General features: G+C 34.8%; 1 protein-coding gene across 1 annotated transcript in view; it reads right to left on the bottom strand.

Annotated features, from left to right (window-relative positions):
• The window catches only part of LRP1B (LDL receptor related protein 1B), a 1894461-nt gene that overhangs the window by 725158 nt on the left and 1148596 nt on the right, over positions 1-20707 (bottom strand). The window contains exons 15-17 of the mRNA XM_073905704.1: positions 19415-19537; positions 6920-7060; positions 2489-2614 (exon numbers count right to left, since the gene is read on the bottom strand). Coding sequence (XP_073761805.1) covers positions 2489-2614; positions 6920-7060; positions 19415-19537 — 390 coding nt within the window. The remainder of the gene's footprint in view (positions 1-2488; positions 2615-6919; positions 7061-19414; positions 19538-20707) is intronic.

The raw sequence follows: 20707 nt of genomic DNA, 5'->3' as shown, positions 1-20707 counted from the left end.
ACACCCCCCCCCATTTGGGAAATCCTTTGTCTATGATACCTATCCATGTATATGCCTATATATAAAGAAATGACCCAGCCAGAGAAATTATCTAATGTATTTGCCATATTTTTTTTTCATAATGATGAACTATGTGACCTATTTATTTATTTTGGTCAAACAGAATGGAAATATATTGCAACACAACATACTTAATTTTCAAAGCTAAAAGGCATATTTGTGGTTTTCTTTTTGTTCTTTTTATTCTTAATTTTTGTTCTTCTTAATTTCCTAAGGCATACTGTGACCATAGCATCTGTTATAAATATACTGACAAGAAGACCTGGTACTGACTGGCAGACATCAGCCGCCATTACTGAAAGCAGCACTTGAGGTACAAGCAGGTTGTATCCCATTTCCTAGTGGACTACAAGCCTGGGGTGGCTGAGAAATCTTACTAATTAGGATTGATTAGGATTGATTGTTTTATTTGCTCTTATACATAGCATTTTCACTTTTACTACTATCAGTAGCTAGTCAATCCCAAATATTCCCTTAAAAATCACGTAGAAACAAGAAGATTCTAAAAGTCTAACAGAAATGAAAAAAGACATGGTATTATGAATTGAGTCAGCAATTCCTTTTATCTTAAGGTGAAAACAGACCTGTTTAGAAGTAATGGAACATAGTCTCAGAACTAAACCTTAAACTTTAAAAAAATAATAATTGTACCAGCTTAGAAAGAAGCTTCATTGTAAATTATAGTCCTAATTGTAAGAACAATCTAAGCAAAGTTAAATTGACCATACCTAAAATTCTGGCTAAAACTCAGGATAATATAGTTTGATAACAAGAACAATTGGATTAGAGAATAACTCATAGAGTTACCCAGTTCTTTTTTTATTTTTTAAAGATTTTATTTATTTATTTATTTGACTGAGAGACACAGCGAGAGAGGGAACACAAGCAGGGGGAGTGGGAGAGGGAGAAGCAGAATTCCCACGGAGCAGGGAGCCCGATGGGGGACTCGATCCCAGGACCCTGGGATCATGACCTGAGCCGAAGGCAGATGCTTAACGACTGAGCCACCCAGGTTCCCCGAGTTTCCCAGTTCTTACCAATGATGTGAGTTAAGGCAAGTCCTTTCTTCCATGCTTCAGCTATGAAATGAATAGACTTAAAGGGAGAGACTAGGACCAGAGAGTCTCTAGAGGTTCCTTTTTATTTGAAAGCCCTTTATAAAACAACCTTACATGATGCACAAAATATCTTGAAAATACCTTCTCTAAAATATTGGACTATATTTAGTCAATGGACATGAGAATAACTAGTTTGTGGATCGTCAGCAAATATGTCACTATGGAAAAAAAACTGAATATGAGATGCAGATTAAGATATGGAGTGGCAACTGTTTTGTTCTTTCATTGTTGTTTAGTACATGAAAAAAGGTTGTTAGGAAATACCTTCTAGCCAATTCATACTCTTGGAGAGCAGAAAGAAATATACAGAGAAATTACAGTGCACTGAGGGACAAGCCTTTCCAAGAGAAAACCAGTGACACAACCAAGAGTACAAACCAGGCTCCTTAACCTCTGGGTCTTTTCTCTATATGCTGTTGGTACAGTTTTCACTAATAGGTTATAATAATTTTTATTTAGTGAGGCTTATTTTGGCAAATAAAGAAGGGGAGGGGTTGATAAATTTTGACATTGCTGTATGTAATGACTACCAAAAACAACCACAATTTTTACCAAGATATCAATAAGAGCCATCAAATACACTACTTTTTCTTCATCATTTAAAGAATAGGTCTAGGCTGCTGCTAGTCAATATCATTTTTCAACACTTACCTGACTAATCATGACCTTTCTGGCATCTCTTATAAACCTGTACCACAAGCTGTGTATTCCTATTCAAAGAGAATCTGACTAGGGATTCACAGATGTATTACAATGGGATAAATTACATGGAAATAAAAATAGGCTTCATGATCTCGGGACTTCATGAAAAAGGAAAAAATAAAAAACCTACCCCACATAAATAATGTGCCAGAAACAGAAAGCTATTCACAGAGGTATTCTACAGCAGACTAAATAAAATACACAGATTATTTTTTCAAGGTAAAACACACACACACCACACACACACAAACAAAAATAGTTCTTCTTGTGAGATGGCCTCCATCACAGCATGCTAATAATAAACCTCACCCTCCACTGTCAATTAAGATTTAGCAGGGACAAGTCTTGTCCAAGCAGTGTACTGACAGTCAACCCATATGGATAGATAAAGTGCCAAATTACTTTGGAAAGCAGAGTCATGCCCACGGATTAAGTAAAAGAGAATTTGTATTCTAGCTTTTGTGGCATCAAACTCTGAACTCATTTACTATTGTAGTAATCAGATCATCAGCCTTAGGAAGGTTCAGCTTAGTTCAAAGCACTGACCTGCATTTTTATGGTGACTAACTTTGGAAGGGATTTATGTATATATTCAAGCAAACCTTTACCTGCACAAGTTTGATTGGATTCATCTTCATTGCTTCCACAATCATTAGCTCCATCACAGAGCCATCTCTTGGGGATACAGCGATTATTCTTGCATTTAAACTGATCATCAGGACAGCTATGATTGACTGGGGAAGGGTGGGAGGGTGGAGGGAGAGGAGAAGCAAGTTTAATAATTTAAAATTGGATAAAATTATGATTATTTTAAGTTATAGTTACAGACAACTTACAGTAATTATAATATTATAGTACAATAAATGCCACAGCTTCTTTCATTCATTGTTGCATATTTATAGAAAATATTAATATTTGAGGATTTGTTAAAATGTAATACTTTTATAGAAGACACCAAGTAATGGAATCTCACATAAAAGGAAATATATTCATTTGTTTATGTCTTCACTAAAATCAACTGTATCACTAAGCTTGTTTTCCCATCCCTTATCACAAGTAACTCAATTTCAGAATTTTTTCCAAAAACATTTTAAGTAACCTCAAATTTTATCATGAAACATAACAAGTAAGTATCAAATAATTCAATCATATATCAAAAATACATTTTCTTAAGACACACATCCGTTCAGTACTTTCTGTAATATTAAACAAGCCTAATTTTGTTATGCTTTGCCCAGTGTTTCTTGAGACGGGTAGGAAAAAAATGCAACACTTGTGACTTGGAGTTGATGCTAAATATGATATCCTGCATAATTTTAATAACAAAAATGACCATCCTGAGTTTTCCTCCCTGGTACAAACAAACAAACATGCAACCACAAAATATACTGAGGACAAGACCAATCCTCATATGGAAAACTGTGCACAGCTAAGGATTAAACCTCCAATATCTAAGCACAGCAGGAGGCCATCTTAAAGCTAACCTTCTGTGATTATTTTTCCTGCATCCTGGAGGCTAAATTCCTAACTGAATTGGCATGCTCTTCAGTATTTGTTTCACTCCTTTGAGCTCTTTTTGAAGTAATTTTCCTTGTGCCCAGTAGTTGTACTTCTGTATGATAAAAATAAATCTTGATATTAGTTTTACTTAGAATTTGAAAAAATAGCCATTTTATCATGCTGTTGCATAACAAATGTATGTCTTTCCAGCCAGTTTCTACAAAATACTATTTCTTTAAAGTAGCTTAGGTGAGAAGTGGTTTTATCACTTTTTTAGAAAGTTTTTATTCATGTACAGTAAAAAAAATTAGGGGGAAAAGTCTTATGTTTCCTGACATTTGAGCATGATTAACATTTTCTACTCACTTCAGGGAGTTTAGCAAGAATAGTTGCTCATGAGAATAAAATTCATCCAGTATATTAGAAGGTCAAAATTTTAAAGTGCCAAGATTATGCAAAAATACTTCAATAAAGCTTGATCAAGGACTTTTGTAATTTTCATTAATGATGTAAATCAGAGTTCAAAAAGGAGGCATAAATACAACCCATAGTCTTGTGATTCGGAATTGAGAAGCTAAAGGATAGAAAACAGAATGATAACAGAATTCAAGGGCAAAGCTTATGGGCATTTAATATATAAATAATCTTCTGAAATGAATGACATAGTGCTGGCATATTAACCATAGTGCTGGACCTCAGAATTATGACACTGCTCAGAATCACTGCAAGTTTAGAAAAGATTCCATATTGCTGGAAGGTAGTTTTCTGTTGCCCCTTTTGTTTAGTCATCTATTCTCCGCATGCTGGGTTCTTTGTTAGACTATGAGACTACAAAGACACTACAACATAATGTGTCTGCTCATAAAGATATTCATCTCTTAGATGCGTCAGATAAATAAGCATATAATTGCAATATTGTTTGGTCACTACCATGATAAAGAAATATACATGAGATGTTTCACTCCAACTGGGCTATATAGAGGAGATTTTTCAATGTTCACAAAAGACTTCCCTATTAAGGTCATGGTAAACCATGGGGATTACCATAAACTGCAGTGTTATAGAGGCGAGAAACAGAGGGCATTTTTTAGAGATCTACTTGTAGTCCAATTTGATATATCAGAACAAAGAAGGTAAGTGTATACATGATTGGCATGTAAGGCTAAAAATGCAAACATGAGTCCTAACATGCTTATATGTGAATCAATGGATTTTAGAATTTATCTTGTTGGTTATGGATTTACTGAAATAAGAAGATTTGGTTTCAATCTATGGATACCATTCTGGAAGCAGTTTGGAAAGTGGGCTTTAGTTAAGGGAGCAATAGTGGTAGGAATAATAGCTGGACACTTGCTGAGCTTAAAGCCAGGGAAGTTGGAGAGGAGGTAAAGATGAAAAATTAATTATATGGAATTGAATATGGACTATAAATGAAATAGAAGACTGCAGGAAAAGTCCATAGTATAGGCTTGGGTAACAGTATGGGAAGTGATGAAAATAACCAAGAAAAAAATCCTGACTAGGAATTTTAACACTACAATTAACAGTATGCAATGCCCCATATACTCATAGAGGAAATGAGTTTCTTTGTGAATTCATGAAAAGAACAATCACACAGGGAGTAGCATGGACCTAAAGGAACACTACATGAATATTGTGATAAAACACTTGTGCTCTGCACAGGCGCTCTGTGACTACGCAGGAAGCTGATATTCAGGGAGCATTCACTAAAACCATGAATAGCCATTGTGAGTCAGAGGGAAGGAGGCAATTAATTTAATCAATAAATAATACATCATTTGTGTAAAAAAGTTAAGAAAAACACCCTTTATCCTTAGATGAAATGTTCTCCCCCTCTGAAATTTTTGTCTAATTGCATCAATTTAGTATTTAATATGTTGTTTATGGATTAACACTTTTTAGTATAAATATTAATAGGGTTGAAAACATGGAGCATGTAATGTTGAAGTCAGAGTCCATGCTTGAAAATTAAGGGAAAGTAGTGTTATATTCATATATTAATTACAACTCATGTATTATGTATTTATACACACCTGGAAAATATATTTTAAAAGCTCATATTCTTGGAGTTTTATCCAAAAATATAGATAATTGCATTACATACATGCCTAGACTAATTCTGTCCATTCTTTAAAAAAAAAGATTTTATTCATTTATTTGAGAGAGAACACAAGCAGGGGACAGGGAGGGGGGTGGGGGAGAGGGAGAAGCAGACTCCCTGCTGATCAGGGAGCCAGATGACGTGGGGCTCCATCCTGGGACTCACGGATCATGGATCATGACCTGAGCTGAAGGCAGACATTTTAACAGATTGAGCCACTCAGTTGCCTCAATTCTGCCCATGCTTAACAAAAGATCTTTAAAACTTTATTTTTATAATCTTGGTTAAAAAAAAAAGAAAAGAAAGACAAGAAAATGGAGGACTGCAAATTAACTCAATTAGTTTATCCATTTTAACTTGGAAAATATCATCAATTGAAAGAAAAAATAATTTTCTTTTTAAAATAATTTATCTAGGTCAGATTAAAGGGTTACAGATACATATATCCATTGCATACCTCTCTCCATATAAAAATATTTTATATATCTCAAAACCATTCCATTTTGACTCTAATCAAATATATTCTCAAAACATTATTTAATGTGCTTCTCAAAGTGTCTTCCTTCCACATGTGGGACAATTCCTTATCCCAACCAGAAACATGAAACTATTCCTATTGTGGGAAATGATAAACAGCTAAATAGAAGCCAAAGGGAAGAAAATCAAACCTTGAATTTCTATCTCAGTGCCCCATAGGGGTCTCCTACCATGTACTGAGCCAGTGACGTTAGTAATAACATGTTCCAAACCCACGTTTGTTTCCTTGGATCTTCTTCAAGGCTCTGTTGCCAAGGAGCAATAGAGTGGATCGTGACCTTCTGTATGAGCAATTCTGACTTGAGGGAGTTTAAATTGATTTTCCACATCTTTAAATTCAGAGATCCAAAAGGGTCTCCTATAGCAACCTTCTGACAATGGTGCAGTGGCACTGATAGCACAGAAGAGAGAAGGAGGAACTTCTGGAGCAACCAAAATGAGAACATTAAAGATGGAAAAGCCCAAGAAACGCAGCGCTTTAAAACCATGCAAGGAGACAGTCTAAAGTCTACTCTATATAAACGGATGACTGAGGGGGGGAAAAAAAACTAAGTTCAATTTTTATCAGATATTTTTAGATTTCACAAACTGCTTTGATAGTTCACACGCTACAAGACTCAAGGAGGGCACCTGGGTGGCTCAGTCAGTTAAGCATCTGCCTTTGGCTCAAGTCATGATCTCAGGGACCTGAGATCGAGTCCTGCGTGGGGCTCCCCGCTGAGCGGGGACCTGCTTGTCCCTCTCCCTCTGCCCACCCCCGCCGCTTGTGCATGCACTCTCTCTCTCTCTCTCTCTCTCTCTCAAATAAATAAATAAATAAGATCTTTAAAAAATAATAAAAGACTCAGGGAACTGTAATTTTACTTGAAGGAGAACGTACAGCAATTTACTGAATCTTCATCACTTCCGTCTAGGCAGTCATCATCACCATCACATTTCCAGCGAGCTTGGATACAGTGTCTGTTTTTACAGCGGAATTCTCCAACTTTGCATATGTGAGGCAATATTTCTCCAGGATTAACTAGGGTTAAAAAAAAGCCATATGAACAATACTAGCTATATTCAGTTCATTAAAATGTCAGCTTTGTTTTAATAACAAAAATACTGATTCATTTCATTTTGAAGAAAATATGAAAATATCTTAACATTGCAGTGACAACCACTCCTCTAAAGGAGAAAAAAATTAAGTTTTTCTGACAATAATTATTCTACTAAGAATTTTAAAGATGTATTTTAAACAACTGTCACCAAAATAATAAGTAATACCAACAACAATAACATAATACCACCTCATATTCATGTTAAGTGTGTAGTTTTACTTTTTAAAGGGCTTTCATTCATAATCTCAATTATCATCATGACCCATTAGAGTAGGCACGGCAAAAAATTTTACTACCTCCATTTTACAGACAAGTACACTCCAAATTAATCAAAGTGAAAAAATAAGGCAAGAACACAGCCATGATGGTTATTTTAACTTTGCTGGTCTGCAAGTGGGAGAAAAATTCATCTCTGGTTAGTTATTCATGGAAGTATGAAGTTAATAAAAAATGATCTCATTATACATCCAGATTCTATGCAGTGTTTTCTCTATATACCCCATATTCTCTAATCAAATGTTAGGAATTCAGTTGATTGGGATTTATTCACAAATTGAAAGTGCTATTATTATGATGATGATTTTTGCTTTCTTTGAGTGGATTTCATAGGAGTCTACAAAAAGACAGGAATATGGGGCAAGGGTTAAAAGAAATTTGTGTTTCATGGACTGAAAAATACGTTGAATTATCAAAAGCTGGTTTATTGGTAAGAGAAACAAAAGCCACTCTTTCTATTCCAGTCCTGATGGCTTTGACCTTTATTTTGGATAACTCACTTGGATTGATGAACTCTCATAAAACCTATATACACGCCAATAATTAGGGATGTTGAGAAAACATATTAGGCATTTCTAGAACGCTTTGTGTTAACACTCCTTTAATACTTGTATTTCCCCTGTTCCAAAGAATGGAAGAGGGAATGTGATTCTTGAACCATAACTGTGGAGAATTTGCTTCAGAGAGTTATGCAGTGAGGCACAAGGCATGAGGGTTCCTGTATCTGGAAAAGAAAAACTGTCCATTAAATCTAGACTCTTAAGGCTTTAAGGGTAAATGAAATACTCAATTTGAACAAAGGTAAGCCTGTGTCTCTTCTATCCCCTCTCAGACAAGCAGACACTGTATGTAGGGACTGATAGTAATTTTGTCTCCCTTTTTAACTAATCTTTTTTAATAACAAAATGCTGAAGCAGCAATTTCTCTAATGATATCATTTCTGTAAGGTCACTTGAAAGTAAAAATAATAATAATAATAAAAATTGTAAATTGTTATCTATATAGAACAAGACCCAAATAGGAAATGACAACAATATAAAAACAAAAAGGGGAGATCACTGGGTCTCCTATTCAACCCAAGGATGTCTTTTTATAGCAGCAACTGGGAGGAGAGTAGTAACCAAAGCAAAGTAGAAGTACAATAGGATATGTCTAGGTCTTTCTAGGATAGAGCTTTCCTCTCAAAACCTCTAGAATTGATCACTGATGACATGCAAACTTTCCTTACTTTGAGTCTCAAGTTTGCTCAGTTGGACCCTAAGATTTTTGAGGGTGGTATAATTTCTTCCTTGAATCCATATAAGCCCAGCTTAAAACTAGGCATTTAATGAAGAGTATTTTGATTAATTTCTTTCTATAACGATTAAGCTTAATGGTCAACAATCTCTCAGTTAAAAAAAAAAAATCTAGTCAGACAAGAAACCTGATTTGAGATGTAATCTGCTTCTTCTGAACTTAAGTTCAGCTTTAAGATTTTCTTTAGTCTCTCTATAGTTGACTTCAAAGAAATGCTACATAAATTCAGTTGTTTTATAGCTTGAGGATTGAAAAATTCAAGAAACCATCTTTTTTTTTCCTTATGATAACAGTCCCGTCAATTTAAAAAGCTTGGCTTTCACATGGTCATTTGATCAAATAAACCCAACTGACAGTTTTAAGAAATGATCAAGGATATACATATACAAGAGTGAAATTATAGCTGCTTTTGAACAATTACACCTATATTAAAGAAGAGCAAGATGTCTAGGGAAAGAAAAACTACCCCCCCAAAATTAACATTTTAAACTAAATATTCTTTAACATAGCCAATTTGGAGATAAGATCTTTAAGGCTGCTTAGAGTCTAAATGTTTTTCAAGTGACATTTAGATCATTATGGAAAGAATGCAAATAGACAAAACTTCCAAACTTCTTTTAAACATAGTTTCAAATATGTGTGGATTGTTGGTTATTTTTACTTATTTATTTTTATTTAACAAAATTTTCTTTACTTCTTTTTTATTATTATGTTAACGTAATCACCATACATTACATCATTAGTTTTTGATGTAGTGTTCCACGATTCATTGTTTGTGTATAACACCCAGTGCTCCATGCAGAACGTGCCCTCTTTAATACCCATCACCAGGCTAACCCATCCCTCCACCCCCCTCCCCTCTAGAGCCCTCAGTTTGTTTCTCAGAGTCCACAGTCTCTCATGGTTCATCTCCCCTCTGATTTGTTGGTTATTTTTAAATGATATTTGCTAACAAACAGGTGGCGATTTTCAAAAATACATGATGACAATGTCCAAAGTTTCATTTTTATTTTTCATAACAAGACAATTGTTTGAAAACCAATAGAGCCAACTTCTTTTTTTTAATTTTTTATTGTTATGTTAATCACCATATATTACATCATTAGTTTTTGATGTAGTGTTCCATGATTCATTGTTTGTGCATAACAACCAGAGCTCCATGCAGAATGTGCCCGCTTTAATACCCATCACCAGGCTAACCCATCCCCCTACCCTCCTCCCCTCTAGAACCCTCAGTTTGTTTTTCAGTGTCCATCGTCTCTCATGGTTCGTCTCCCCCTCTGACTTACTCCCCTTCATTCTTCCCCTCCTGCTATCTTCTTCTTTTTCTTTTTTCTTAACATATGTTGCATTATTTGTTTCAGAAGTACAGATCTGTGATTCAACAGTCTTGCACAATTCACAGCACTCACCATAGCATATACCCTCCCCAATGTCTATCACCCAGCCACCCCATCCCTCCCACCCCCCCACCACTCCAGCAACACTCAGTTTGTTTCCTGAGATTAACAATTCCTCATATCAGTGAGGTCATATGATACATGTCTTTCTCTGATTGACTTATTTCACTCAGCATAATGCCCTCCAGTCCATCCACGTCGTTGCAAATGGCAAGATCTCATTCCTTTTGATGGCTGCATAATATTCCATTGTGTATATATACCACACCTTCTTTATCCATTCATCTGTCGATGGACATCTTTAGAGCCAGCTTCTTGATATAATTTCACTTTTTATATTTATTGCTGATATTGGTCTATATCAATGTCATTAGTATAATATCATTATAATTTGTAACAGCAGTTAGACATTGGTTATAATTGTAAGAAAAGATATAATGAAACATACATGAATATCTCTGACATTTTAAAATGTGTCTGCAAGTCTTCGAGGCCCTATAATTTGTTGGGCAAGAGGCATTTCTCCATGGCATTTCCATGTATCTTGTGTCAGCTTTTATTCTAGACGTTTTTTCAAGGATGCTTATATAGCTAACAGCCTTGGAAGACAGATAACGCCATCTTCTAGCGCAGAGAGAAGGTTTTTTTTTTCTTGGCCAAAATAGTAAAGATAATGTCTCCCTTTGGGGCAAATGTTGGGCCGATTTTCTGGCCGACTCAAGCTTGGGTTCTTTAGTGTGAATACAAATTCACTGAGTGTGCAGCATTCACCTAGACCTGCCTATGCACTGCCCCTATATGATTTGGGGCTGGGTGGGGTGAAGAGAACAAATATGAACATGAAACTCATGCTGCCTGCTGTGACATGAATAATAAAATCTTCTGTGTCTGATCCAGGAATTGTGTGTCTTCTGTCAGAATCTATGAATCTTTTACAAGTTAATATGTTAGCTTGCCTAAGGTAGAATCTAAGACCCTTCAGAATTTTTGACATAATAGTAAATATTAAAAAAAAATACTAGGGGGCACCTGGGTGGCTCAGTTGGTTAAGTGACTGCCTTCGGCTTGGGTCATGGTCTTGGAGTCCCAGGATCGAGTCCCACATCGAGCTCCCTGCTCAGCAGGGAGTCTGCTTCTCCCTCTGACCCTCTTCCCTCTCGTGCTCTCTCTCTCTCATTCTCTCTCTCTCAAATAAATAAATAAAATCTTTAAAAAAAAATACTGGGTTTTGATTTCCAAAGTCTTTCAAGGTGTATGACATCATTGGTTATTTTCTAGTCCTAACTCAAGCCTTCCAAATGTAACCAGTAGTATGTCACACAGAAACCATGCTATCATAATGCTATCAGGTATGTGCAAAATCTGTAATGAGAGAAGACAGATGATTTTGAGCTAGCAATGTCCATTATCAAGAAAATGTTTAATATGATAAGTGATAATCTGGATAAGATCGTAGCTTTGACATTCAAAAAGCATTCTTTTTCCAAGCATAGACCTAACTCCGTGGAATTGGGCAGCAACATCATTTATCGTCACACCCCAGCTGATGGCCAGCCAATCTACCTACTTTTGTGAGAATCAATGAGATGATGAAGCCAAATATTAGGTATCACATAAGAGAGCTAATAGCACCTAGAAAAAATAAGATTAGTATTCTGTATACCTTGCATAAACCTCTATAAAGGAGTCATTTTATAAATAATTTTTATACATCTAATGTTTCCACTTGGAATTCTTGAATGTAGGAAGGACAATGTCACATACAGAACAGAATAATACCTAGAATAGAACCAGTCATAGAGTAGACATTAAAAAAATACTTGCTGCCTAACTTACTGGAATTTGTAGAGACATAATTCTACATTACAGCCATTTATTATAGTGAGAAATTCTTTCTCTGGAGACTATATAAATACTTCAGGAAAACAATATCACTTCAAGTGGCTCAAAAGCTAATAGTCTTTTACCAGCACCCAAGATCACGGGTGAAGTTAATTTAATTGAAGGGGAAAAGATCCATATATAGATAAACAGAAAGAGTAATAAAGTCCCCCCCCACGCCAAAAAAAGTGAACATATAGGAAAAGCTCCATGTATGTGACTTTGTTCCAATGTTTAATGTGACTGAACCTATATAGCTCTTGGGTGTTGGGCAGACACATAGATTGCTTTCAATATATTAACAAGTGCTAGAATTGCAAGCTTTGCTTCAGAGTTGTGCTTTGCACCATGAATTTGAAAACTGATGCAAAACCCATAATTCTACCACCAGGGTCACTTCTAGTAAAAATATTACAACATGATCTCACCAGCAAGAAAGCTGACAAAGTAATAAATAATCCTTTAATTTAACCAGGATCAAAAATAAAATGACATGAATCATAACATTCCCGGCAAGGAACTGTCAGGTCTCAAACATCCTATGATACCTGCTATTAGAACATTGAAATTAGAAGGTCTCCACATGACTCTTCCATGCACTGCAAAAGGAAATATGCATTCTAGAATTACTTTCCACTAAAAACTGGGGATTGCTGGAATTCATGTCCAGATCATAATGAAGTAAAGGGAGAAACCCTACTAATAAACTGGTTTATTTTATTTTAGTTTGGAATCAGCTCAGATTTGGATCTCAGCTCAGAAACTGAACTAAATACATATGTTCCTCACCTTGGTTTAATAAGCTGTGGTGCCCATGAACAAGTATCTGTGTTTTTCACTTTGCTTTTCCTCTTTTCAATCCCAGTGTGGTAATGTATCTAAAGTAATCATTGTCTCTTCTGTCAACTGATGTTTTTGCTGTTGACCATATCAAAATTATGATAACTTAGTCATAAAAGCATGAGTCCTAGTACAACAAACAAAATGAAGTTTTCCTATGGTCCCTATACATTTCACTTTAGGATATGTCTATTTAGCAGATTGTTTTTGTATTTGGGGAGAATTTCTAACTATCCTTTTATTTGAGCAGGAAGACAAAAGGACCTAAAAGAAAACTTGAAGTTGCAGTGTTTTTGATGCCTTTATATAAGCTTGCCTATTTAGGAAGGCAATGTGAAAAATGCTGCTCTGGGTTTTGAATTTTCTCCTTTAGATCATAGTGGGATGACCTTTCATTAGATAGAGTGGTCTTCTGAGCAGCCAACCTAAGTGGTACATAATCTTCTGTGGGTTCCTATGCACAGAAGACCATAAATATTCATTTGGATGGGGCTTTTAAACTTTTTACTGCCTTAAACTTTTTACTACACATTAGATTGCATATATCCTAGAACATAAGGCTTGTCACAGCTGAACAGATAAACGGCTTAGTCATAGTGGAGTACTGTTTTTGACAGAGGAATATATCTGGTGTTCCAGAAGGTAAAGAAGGTCACAGAGCACCACTGACATATAATTGTGCAATGCTACCTTGGATGATCAATATTTTTAAGCTGCTTTCTTAGGAGTAAGGCACATTGGAAAATTTTGTCTATTCTTTCAGGCCACTAAAGAGGAATTTAAAGAATTACTGACATTATTCTATACAAAATTATCTCACTATTAAAAAAAATAATGACTATCTTTTTTTTTAGGAGCTTAACTTACTTTCTTGGGATTATCCATGTTCTCATTTATTAGTTTTGTATATTGTATTTTTCCCCACAAAGGCATCAAAATAAATTAAAAAACTCACTTGATAATTGATCAACTGGCTTTACATATGCTTCTCCAGTGCAGTCAGTTCCAAGTTACTATGCTACACTAGGTCTCATTTCTAACTGTGAGAGGATTTGCCCATGCCACACAAGATCCACAAGGACAAAGAGTCCAGCCTACTCTCATTCTTGATTCCTTCTAGGCATGGCATTAGAATTCATCCTTAATCAATCATGTAACATGCCAATATTTTTCTGCTGGGTGAATGTCTCTTCTGGCACAGCCTAATGGTGCAAATTCATTGAGACACAACCTTTGGTGTTTACTTCTGGTCTGACCAGCTGCCAATGGGTTTTGTTCATTTGATGTCAGTTCAACGAGGATGACTGGAACCAGGACAATCATATCTCAGTGGTTGCAATATGTATTTTTGTTTTGCTTGTTGACTCAGATTACCTAGTTAATCCAGTTGAAATCAGTTCAGAAAACTATAACGTAGCCTGAACTAAATTAGAAGCTGAGAGGAATCAGCATTAATGAGAAGTTAGTGGCATGCTCATACTTGATTTATACCATACTCTGCAACCATGAACTCTATTTGTAATCCTTTTGCAGTTGCATGTCCTCATCTGAAAACTAAGGCTAACATATTCTTTTAAAAAATATTTAAATTCAACTTAGTTAACATATAGTATATTATTAGTTTCAGGGGTAGAATTTAGTGATTCATCAGTTGCATATGACACCCAATGCTCATTATGTCAAATGCCCTCCTTAATGCCCATCACCCAATTACCCCATCCCCCACCCACCTCCCTTCCAGCAACCCTCAGTTTGTTTCCTATAGTTAAGAGTCTCTTAGGGTTTGCCTCTGTCTCTGTTTTTATCTTATTTTATTTTTCTTTCCCTCCCCCTATGTTGTTCTGTTTTGCTTCTTAAATTCCACATATGAGTGAAATTACATGGTATTTGTCTTTCTCTGACCTGTTTTGCTCTTTTGCTCTGTATAATGCCCTCTAGTTCCATCCATGTCATTGCAAATGGCAAGGTTTCATTCTTTTTGAAGATACATATATCTTTTGAAGATATTCTTTTGAAGATATATATATATATATATATATATATATATATATCTCACATCTTCTTAATCCATTCATCTGTTGATGGACATCTGGGCTCTTTCTATATTTTGGTTATTGTGGACACTACTACTATAAACATTGGGGTGCATGTGCTCCTTCGAATCACTATTTTTGTATCCTTTGGATACATACTAGAAGCACAATTGCTGGGTTGTAGGGTAGTTCTATTTTTAACTTTTTTTGAGAAATCTCCATACTGTTTTCCAGAGTGGCTTTACCAGCTTGCATTCTCAGTAACAGTATAAGAGGGTTCCCCTTTTTTCTGCATCCTCACCAACATCTGTTGTTTCCTGAGTTGTTCACTTTAGTCATTCTGACTGGTATGAGGTGGTATCTCATTGTGGTTTTGATTTGCATTCCCCTGATGTTGAGTGATGTTGAGCATTTCTTCATGTGTCTGAAGGCTAACATCCTTAAAAAACTTTTGCCATTAAAGGAATAGGAACTGGAATAATTTATATAAACACACTATGAATTGTTTGTAAGAAATGAGTTATTATCTGCTTACTCATGATTTTTCCCATCACATTTGAAAGAAACCTGGCAAGTTTCATGCCCTATTAAAGATATAGTAGAGTTTCAAACAGACAAATGAAACAACAAATTCCCAAATAAGAATGCAGATGGTTTTGTTGATTTAACATTGTTTAGTGTAACAAGTATAGATAAAATAATCTTCTTTCCTATCTCTTTTTATTGCACTGGAGTTACATCATCAAAGAATTGTAGATATTAGAAAGACACCAATAGTCACAGAAAAATTTTTTTCACCAGATATATAATCATATGTGTCCAGTCATGATAACAAATTTCCTATCATAACTGTATGACCAACATTGTGTATAGTATTTCCTTAAAAGCCAAAAGTCACCCAATTTTTATTTACATAAAGATATCCAATGGTCAGTATCTTTTCTATATCAATATCAATATAGATTTGTCAACTCATAAGGAATCCATAAATTTTTAATGGGGCATAGAGTGAAGGAAAAAATAGGAAAGATAATTTGGATGTCAATGATCCAGATAATTATGATTCACACAATTAAAATTAAAAAGCTAATTAGAATATTTCAAGCTTAAAAAACCATCTAGATATATCTGATGTATACACTCTCCCTCCAACTTCCCACTATGAAAACTAAGATGAAGGATAAAAACTCACACGATCCTTGAAAACTCAGCCTCTTGATCATTCAACTGACACTATCTTAAGGGAATTTTGACTTTTTTGCAAGACCAATAGAACAAGGTTTAAATATTCAGCCAGAAGCTTCTCAAACTTTTACCATTAAAAATTGAATAAGCTTATTTTTCTTTAGGTAAAAAGAGAGACCCTTTGCTCCTGCAGCATTCACTGTAAGGTCTGCGTCTATCAAAAAAGGAGATACTTGCACTGGTACCTTCTATCCTTGAGAGGAAATCTCGAGGTAGAGCAATGGCAGGATAACACTGGGTGGGGGTCCATAAAGGTTACTGTGTGTGTGTGTTTGTGTGTGTCTGTGTGTGTGTGCACATGCATACACACACATTTCATTTGTTCAAAATGTCAGAATTATTCATCTGGGATAGTAAAAAATTTCATTTTATACCAGAAAAATAACTTTAGATGAATCTGTGGTAGATACTAAAAATTGAACTAGGAAATGTACATATAAACTACACCTTTTCTCTCTCAATAACCAAGATAAGATTTAGCCTAGTAGACAACCAGAAAGACTTTATGTTGTTCAAAGTAATGCTTAATCCCTGCTTATTGAAAAACCATAGGTCTTGGTAGATCTCTTCCCTTCTGATAATAAATAAACAACAAAATATGAATTAAAAAATAATACTACAGAACAAAGGAAGGAAACCACCTGATGACACAAAGAAAGTATACTTCAGAACATAATATGTTCTACAGGAATTGTCTTAATAGACAATTTAAAAACCCTACTAACAATGAGAAAAAATTTGCCCAGAGAAGTAAAATTTGTATTTCTACTCTCAAGTATAGTACCCCAGAATAAATTAAATAGTATTTCCAGAATTTTGAAGAAAATTTTTGTTTAGCCAAGAATTAATATCCAGAATTGTCAGTCATGTATAAATGCAAAGGAAACCTATTTAGAAAACACAGGAACTCCATAGTTATACAGTCTTTGTCCTCTTCTTGAAGAAGCAACTTCAAGAAATTACTTTATCTATCCTAAACATCAGTGAAAATAAATAATTAAACAGTGAGGAACTAACGTTTGACTTCTAAGCAATACAACCAGTGAAACACTGAGTCAGGTCTAAAAGAAAATATTATAAAATTGATCAACAAACTAGCTATACATGTCAAAACATTTTATAAAAAGATTTACTGATTGATGATTCAAAATAATGTTCCTTGTCAGAAATCCTAAATTTTAAGGAATGAAATTAAGGAAGATAAAGAGAATAGAAGCCAAAGTCCTCATCTCAAATAGTTAAAATTCAAATTACTAAGAATAGAATTTAAAACTGGTAGTAATATTCCAAATGCTTAAAAAAGAAAATGTAACAAATTGACCATGGACTATATGGTAAAATACAGAAGGGATCATAAACAGTAAAGAAACACACACATATCTATAACAATCCATCAGAAATAACACCAAACATCAAGTAGAAAAATGAAGATAAATGGTTTAAAAATCATGTTTACAAAGAATATGTAGTCACATGATAAGATGCTTATGCTCCTATTAAATAAAAATAAAGCACAATGTAAATGATACTGTGGTATGATCCAAAATGTGTAAAAGTGCAACATAACTAAGAATTCCATCTCCAAAATAAACTAATTTGGGATCTAAATTCCTATGTACTAATTACGTGAATTATGAAAAGTTATTAACCCTCAAGTCTACATTCTGAATATTAAAGTGAAGTAATAATAGTATCTTCCTTATATGATTATTATAAGGGCTAATGAGAACCATGAAAATTTATCATAAAGTCCCACATCCTATATAAGAATACAATAAATTTTACCTATAATTCTTATTAGTAGTAGTAAAATATAGTAACCTCCAGGGACATATAATTACAAGGAACAACAAGAAAATGTCTTAGTAGTTTATTGCTGAATAGTGGCATAATGGGTGGATTTTTCACTTAAATTTTTTCTGTATATTTCTCAAATGTTACTATGTATTAAATCATTTGTAAAAATCCCTTATTCACATTGTTTCTTCTTCAGAAGAAATAAAACATTTCAGATAAGTTGAAATCTTATACTTTTTTCTCCTTCTGCCTTCCCCGAGACAATCATTATAATTGATGAAAAATGCATTTATTTATGTATTATTTAATAACTTGTGATGGTTAATATTATGTGTCAACTTGAGTAGGTCTTAGAGTGCCCAGATGTTTGGTCAAATATCATTCTGGGTGTGTCTGTGAGAGTGTTTTAGATGAGATTAACATTGGGATCTGTAGACTAAATTAAGCAGGTGAGTGGCCCTCATCCAATCAATTGAAGGCCTGAATTGAACGAAAAAGCCTACCTTCCTGCACATAAGAGAATTCTCCCTGCCTGACTGCTTTGAACTGTCCATGGTTTTTTTTCTGACCTTCAGACTCCCACTGAAACACTGGCTCTTCTAGGGTCTTCAGCCTACCAGCATTCAGACTGGAACTACACCAATGGTACTCCCCAGTTTCCAACTTCCTGACTGCAGATATTGGGAGTTGTCAGCCTCCATAACTGCATGAGCCAATTCCTCATAACAAATCTCTTTCTATATATTTACATCCTATTAGTTCTGTTTCTCTGAAGAATCATGAATAACATGCAATTCTAGATCAAACCATTCCAGAAACATTTCTATAGTACTCAATAGATACATAGCATGTGTCCTATTGCTATGGTTAAGGAACTTGATACATATAAAGAGAACAAACTTCAAAAGGGTCACATTGGAATAACAAGATGCAGTAAATTGAGGGAGGTCAGTAAAAGTTAATAAAGTGCCTTTAATCCAGGTCAATCAATCCAATTAATTCAGTATCTTGAGAAAGTCCTGAATTTCCCTAAGTCTCTTTTTTGCCTCTCTTTTTCTCTTCACCAACAAAGATAGATAACTGAGCTTGTCCTAATGGTGAAGGTCCTTAACAATTTTATGAAATATTTTCTTCTGTGGCATATATATATTTTTATTACTAAACTATTTATATATATAATATACAAAAATAAGATATATAAATATAAACTATATATAAGCTTATATATATAATATATAAATATATATAAACTACTTTATAGATATATATATTTTTATTAGTAAACTATTATGCAACAGTCACAAATGCTCTGGAAAACGTCATCATTATTCACTGTTTTTTATATAAGTTAATTCAGTTAATTATTTGTAACCTAAAGAAGATTATACCTAAGTGATTATCTGAATTTCTCTTTCCAAGTTTGATTTTAATTCCTTTGGTTTCATCTGCTTTTCCTCTTCAAAAACACATGTATAATCAATGAATGTAACTAATGAACAAAACTTACATGTGCAAGTTGTCCCGTTTTCATCTAAAAGTTGATTATCAGCACAAGCACATACTCGGCCTCCTGGAATGGCCAAGCACAGTGTACTACAGCCCCCGTTATTTACTCGGCACATATTGTCACCTGCAAGAGTAGGGAAGTGAATATGTCAGAGAACTCTGATTCTATCCAAAGTTAGCAAGTTCAGGTTCACATTCTTTCTAGGAGACATAGGTAGGCATAAAAATGTATGCATATATATGCATATGTATATTACATATTCATTAATGTAGTCAGGAAAACTACTGAACCCTAAATAAAATTCAGAAACATTTAAAAATATACGATGTGCTGGGAAATAGAAGGAATTTGCATGTTCATCAGAAGAAACAGGTATGTGGGCAGATAAGCACCAGAAGAGAGTAAGGTTACAGGACATGATGATGTCTGTCTAGGATAGCAAAATCAGATCAGAAGAAACAACCTGAAGTATATAATCATTTCCTTCCATTATTCTGAGAAGTAAACTAAATTTGCTATGTTTATGAAAAGTAAAAATACACTTGAAAGCTAAGGAAGCTAATAATTCAAGCTTTAGTATCAATTTCCAAACTCAGAGGATAATGAAGTTTAGTTCAAGTTTTTCCCAATAAGTACTGTAGAGACTTTTTAAGTAGTTTCCAGATATAACCATGTTTATTCAATAATTATACAATAAAAATGTAATACTTCATAGAATACTTAGGTGTTCTGAATATGCTATGCATATTACGTACAGGATTAAATTGTATATCATTATTTTAGTAACATTCAGATTCTTGAAAATTTGATTTAATCAAAATATTTTGGAGGGAGGATGGCAGAGGAGTGGAGACCTAAATTTCATCTGGTCCCAGGAAATCAGCTAGATAGGGATCAATCCATTCTTAACACCTACGAACTCAACAGGAGATCGAAGAAAAGAATAGGAACAACTCTGAACAGAAAAGTGACCACTTTCTGGAAGGTAGGATGTGTGAAGAAGTGAATCTGAGGCGATATTCGGGAAGATAGACGGTGGGAGAGGGGGCCTCTGCCAGCCACTACCGGCAACTGACAGAGCAGTAGAGCACAAAATCAGAACTTTTAGAAGTCTGCTCCTCTGAGGGACGTTGCTCCAGAGGCTAAGTGGAGGTGGAACCCTCGCTGAGAGAGTGTGGTCTCAGGACCCTCAGGGTCATAGAAAAACCGGGGGTGCCTGAGTACAGCAGAGCTCCCAGGTATCGGAGTGGGGAAGTGGCTGCAGAGACGGAGCTGAGGCACAGGCTCTCATCT

This window comes from Callorhinus ursinus, unplaced genomic scaffold (assembly GCF_003265705.2).
Source record: "Callorhinus ursinus isolate GAN/ISIS: 27379988/994484 unplaced genomic scaffold, GSC_fseal_2.0 scaffold2, whole genome shotgun sequence".
Taxonomy (NCBI): Eukaryota; Metazoa; Chordata; class Mammalia; order Carnivora; family Otariidae; genus Callorhinus; species Callorhinus ursinus.
Note: the sequence above shows the minus strand (reverse complement) of the source record. Positions and strands in the feature narration are given on the sequence as shown.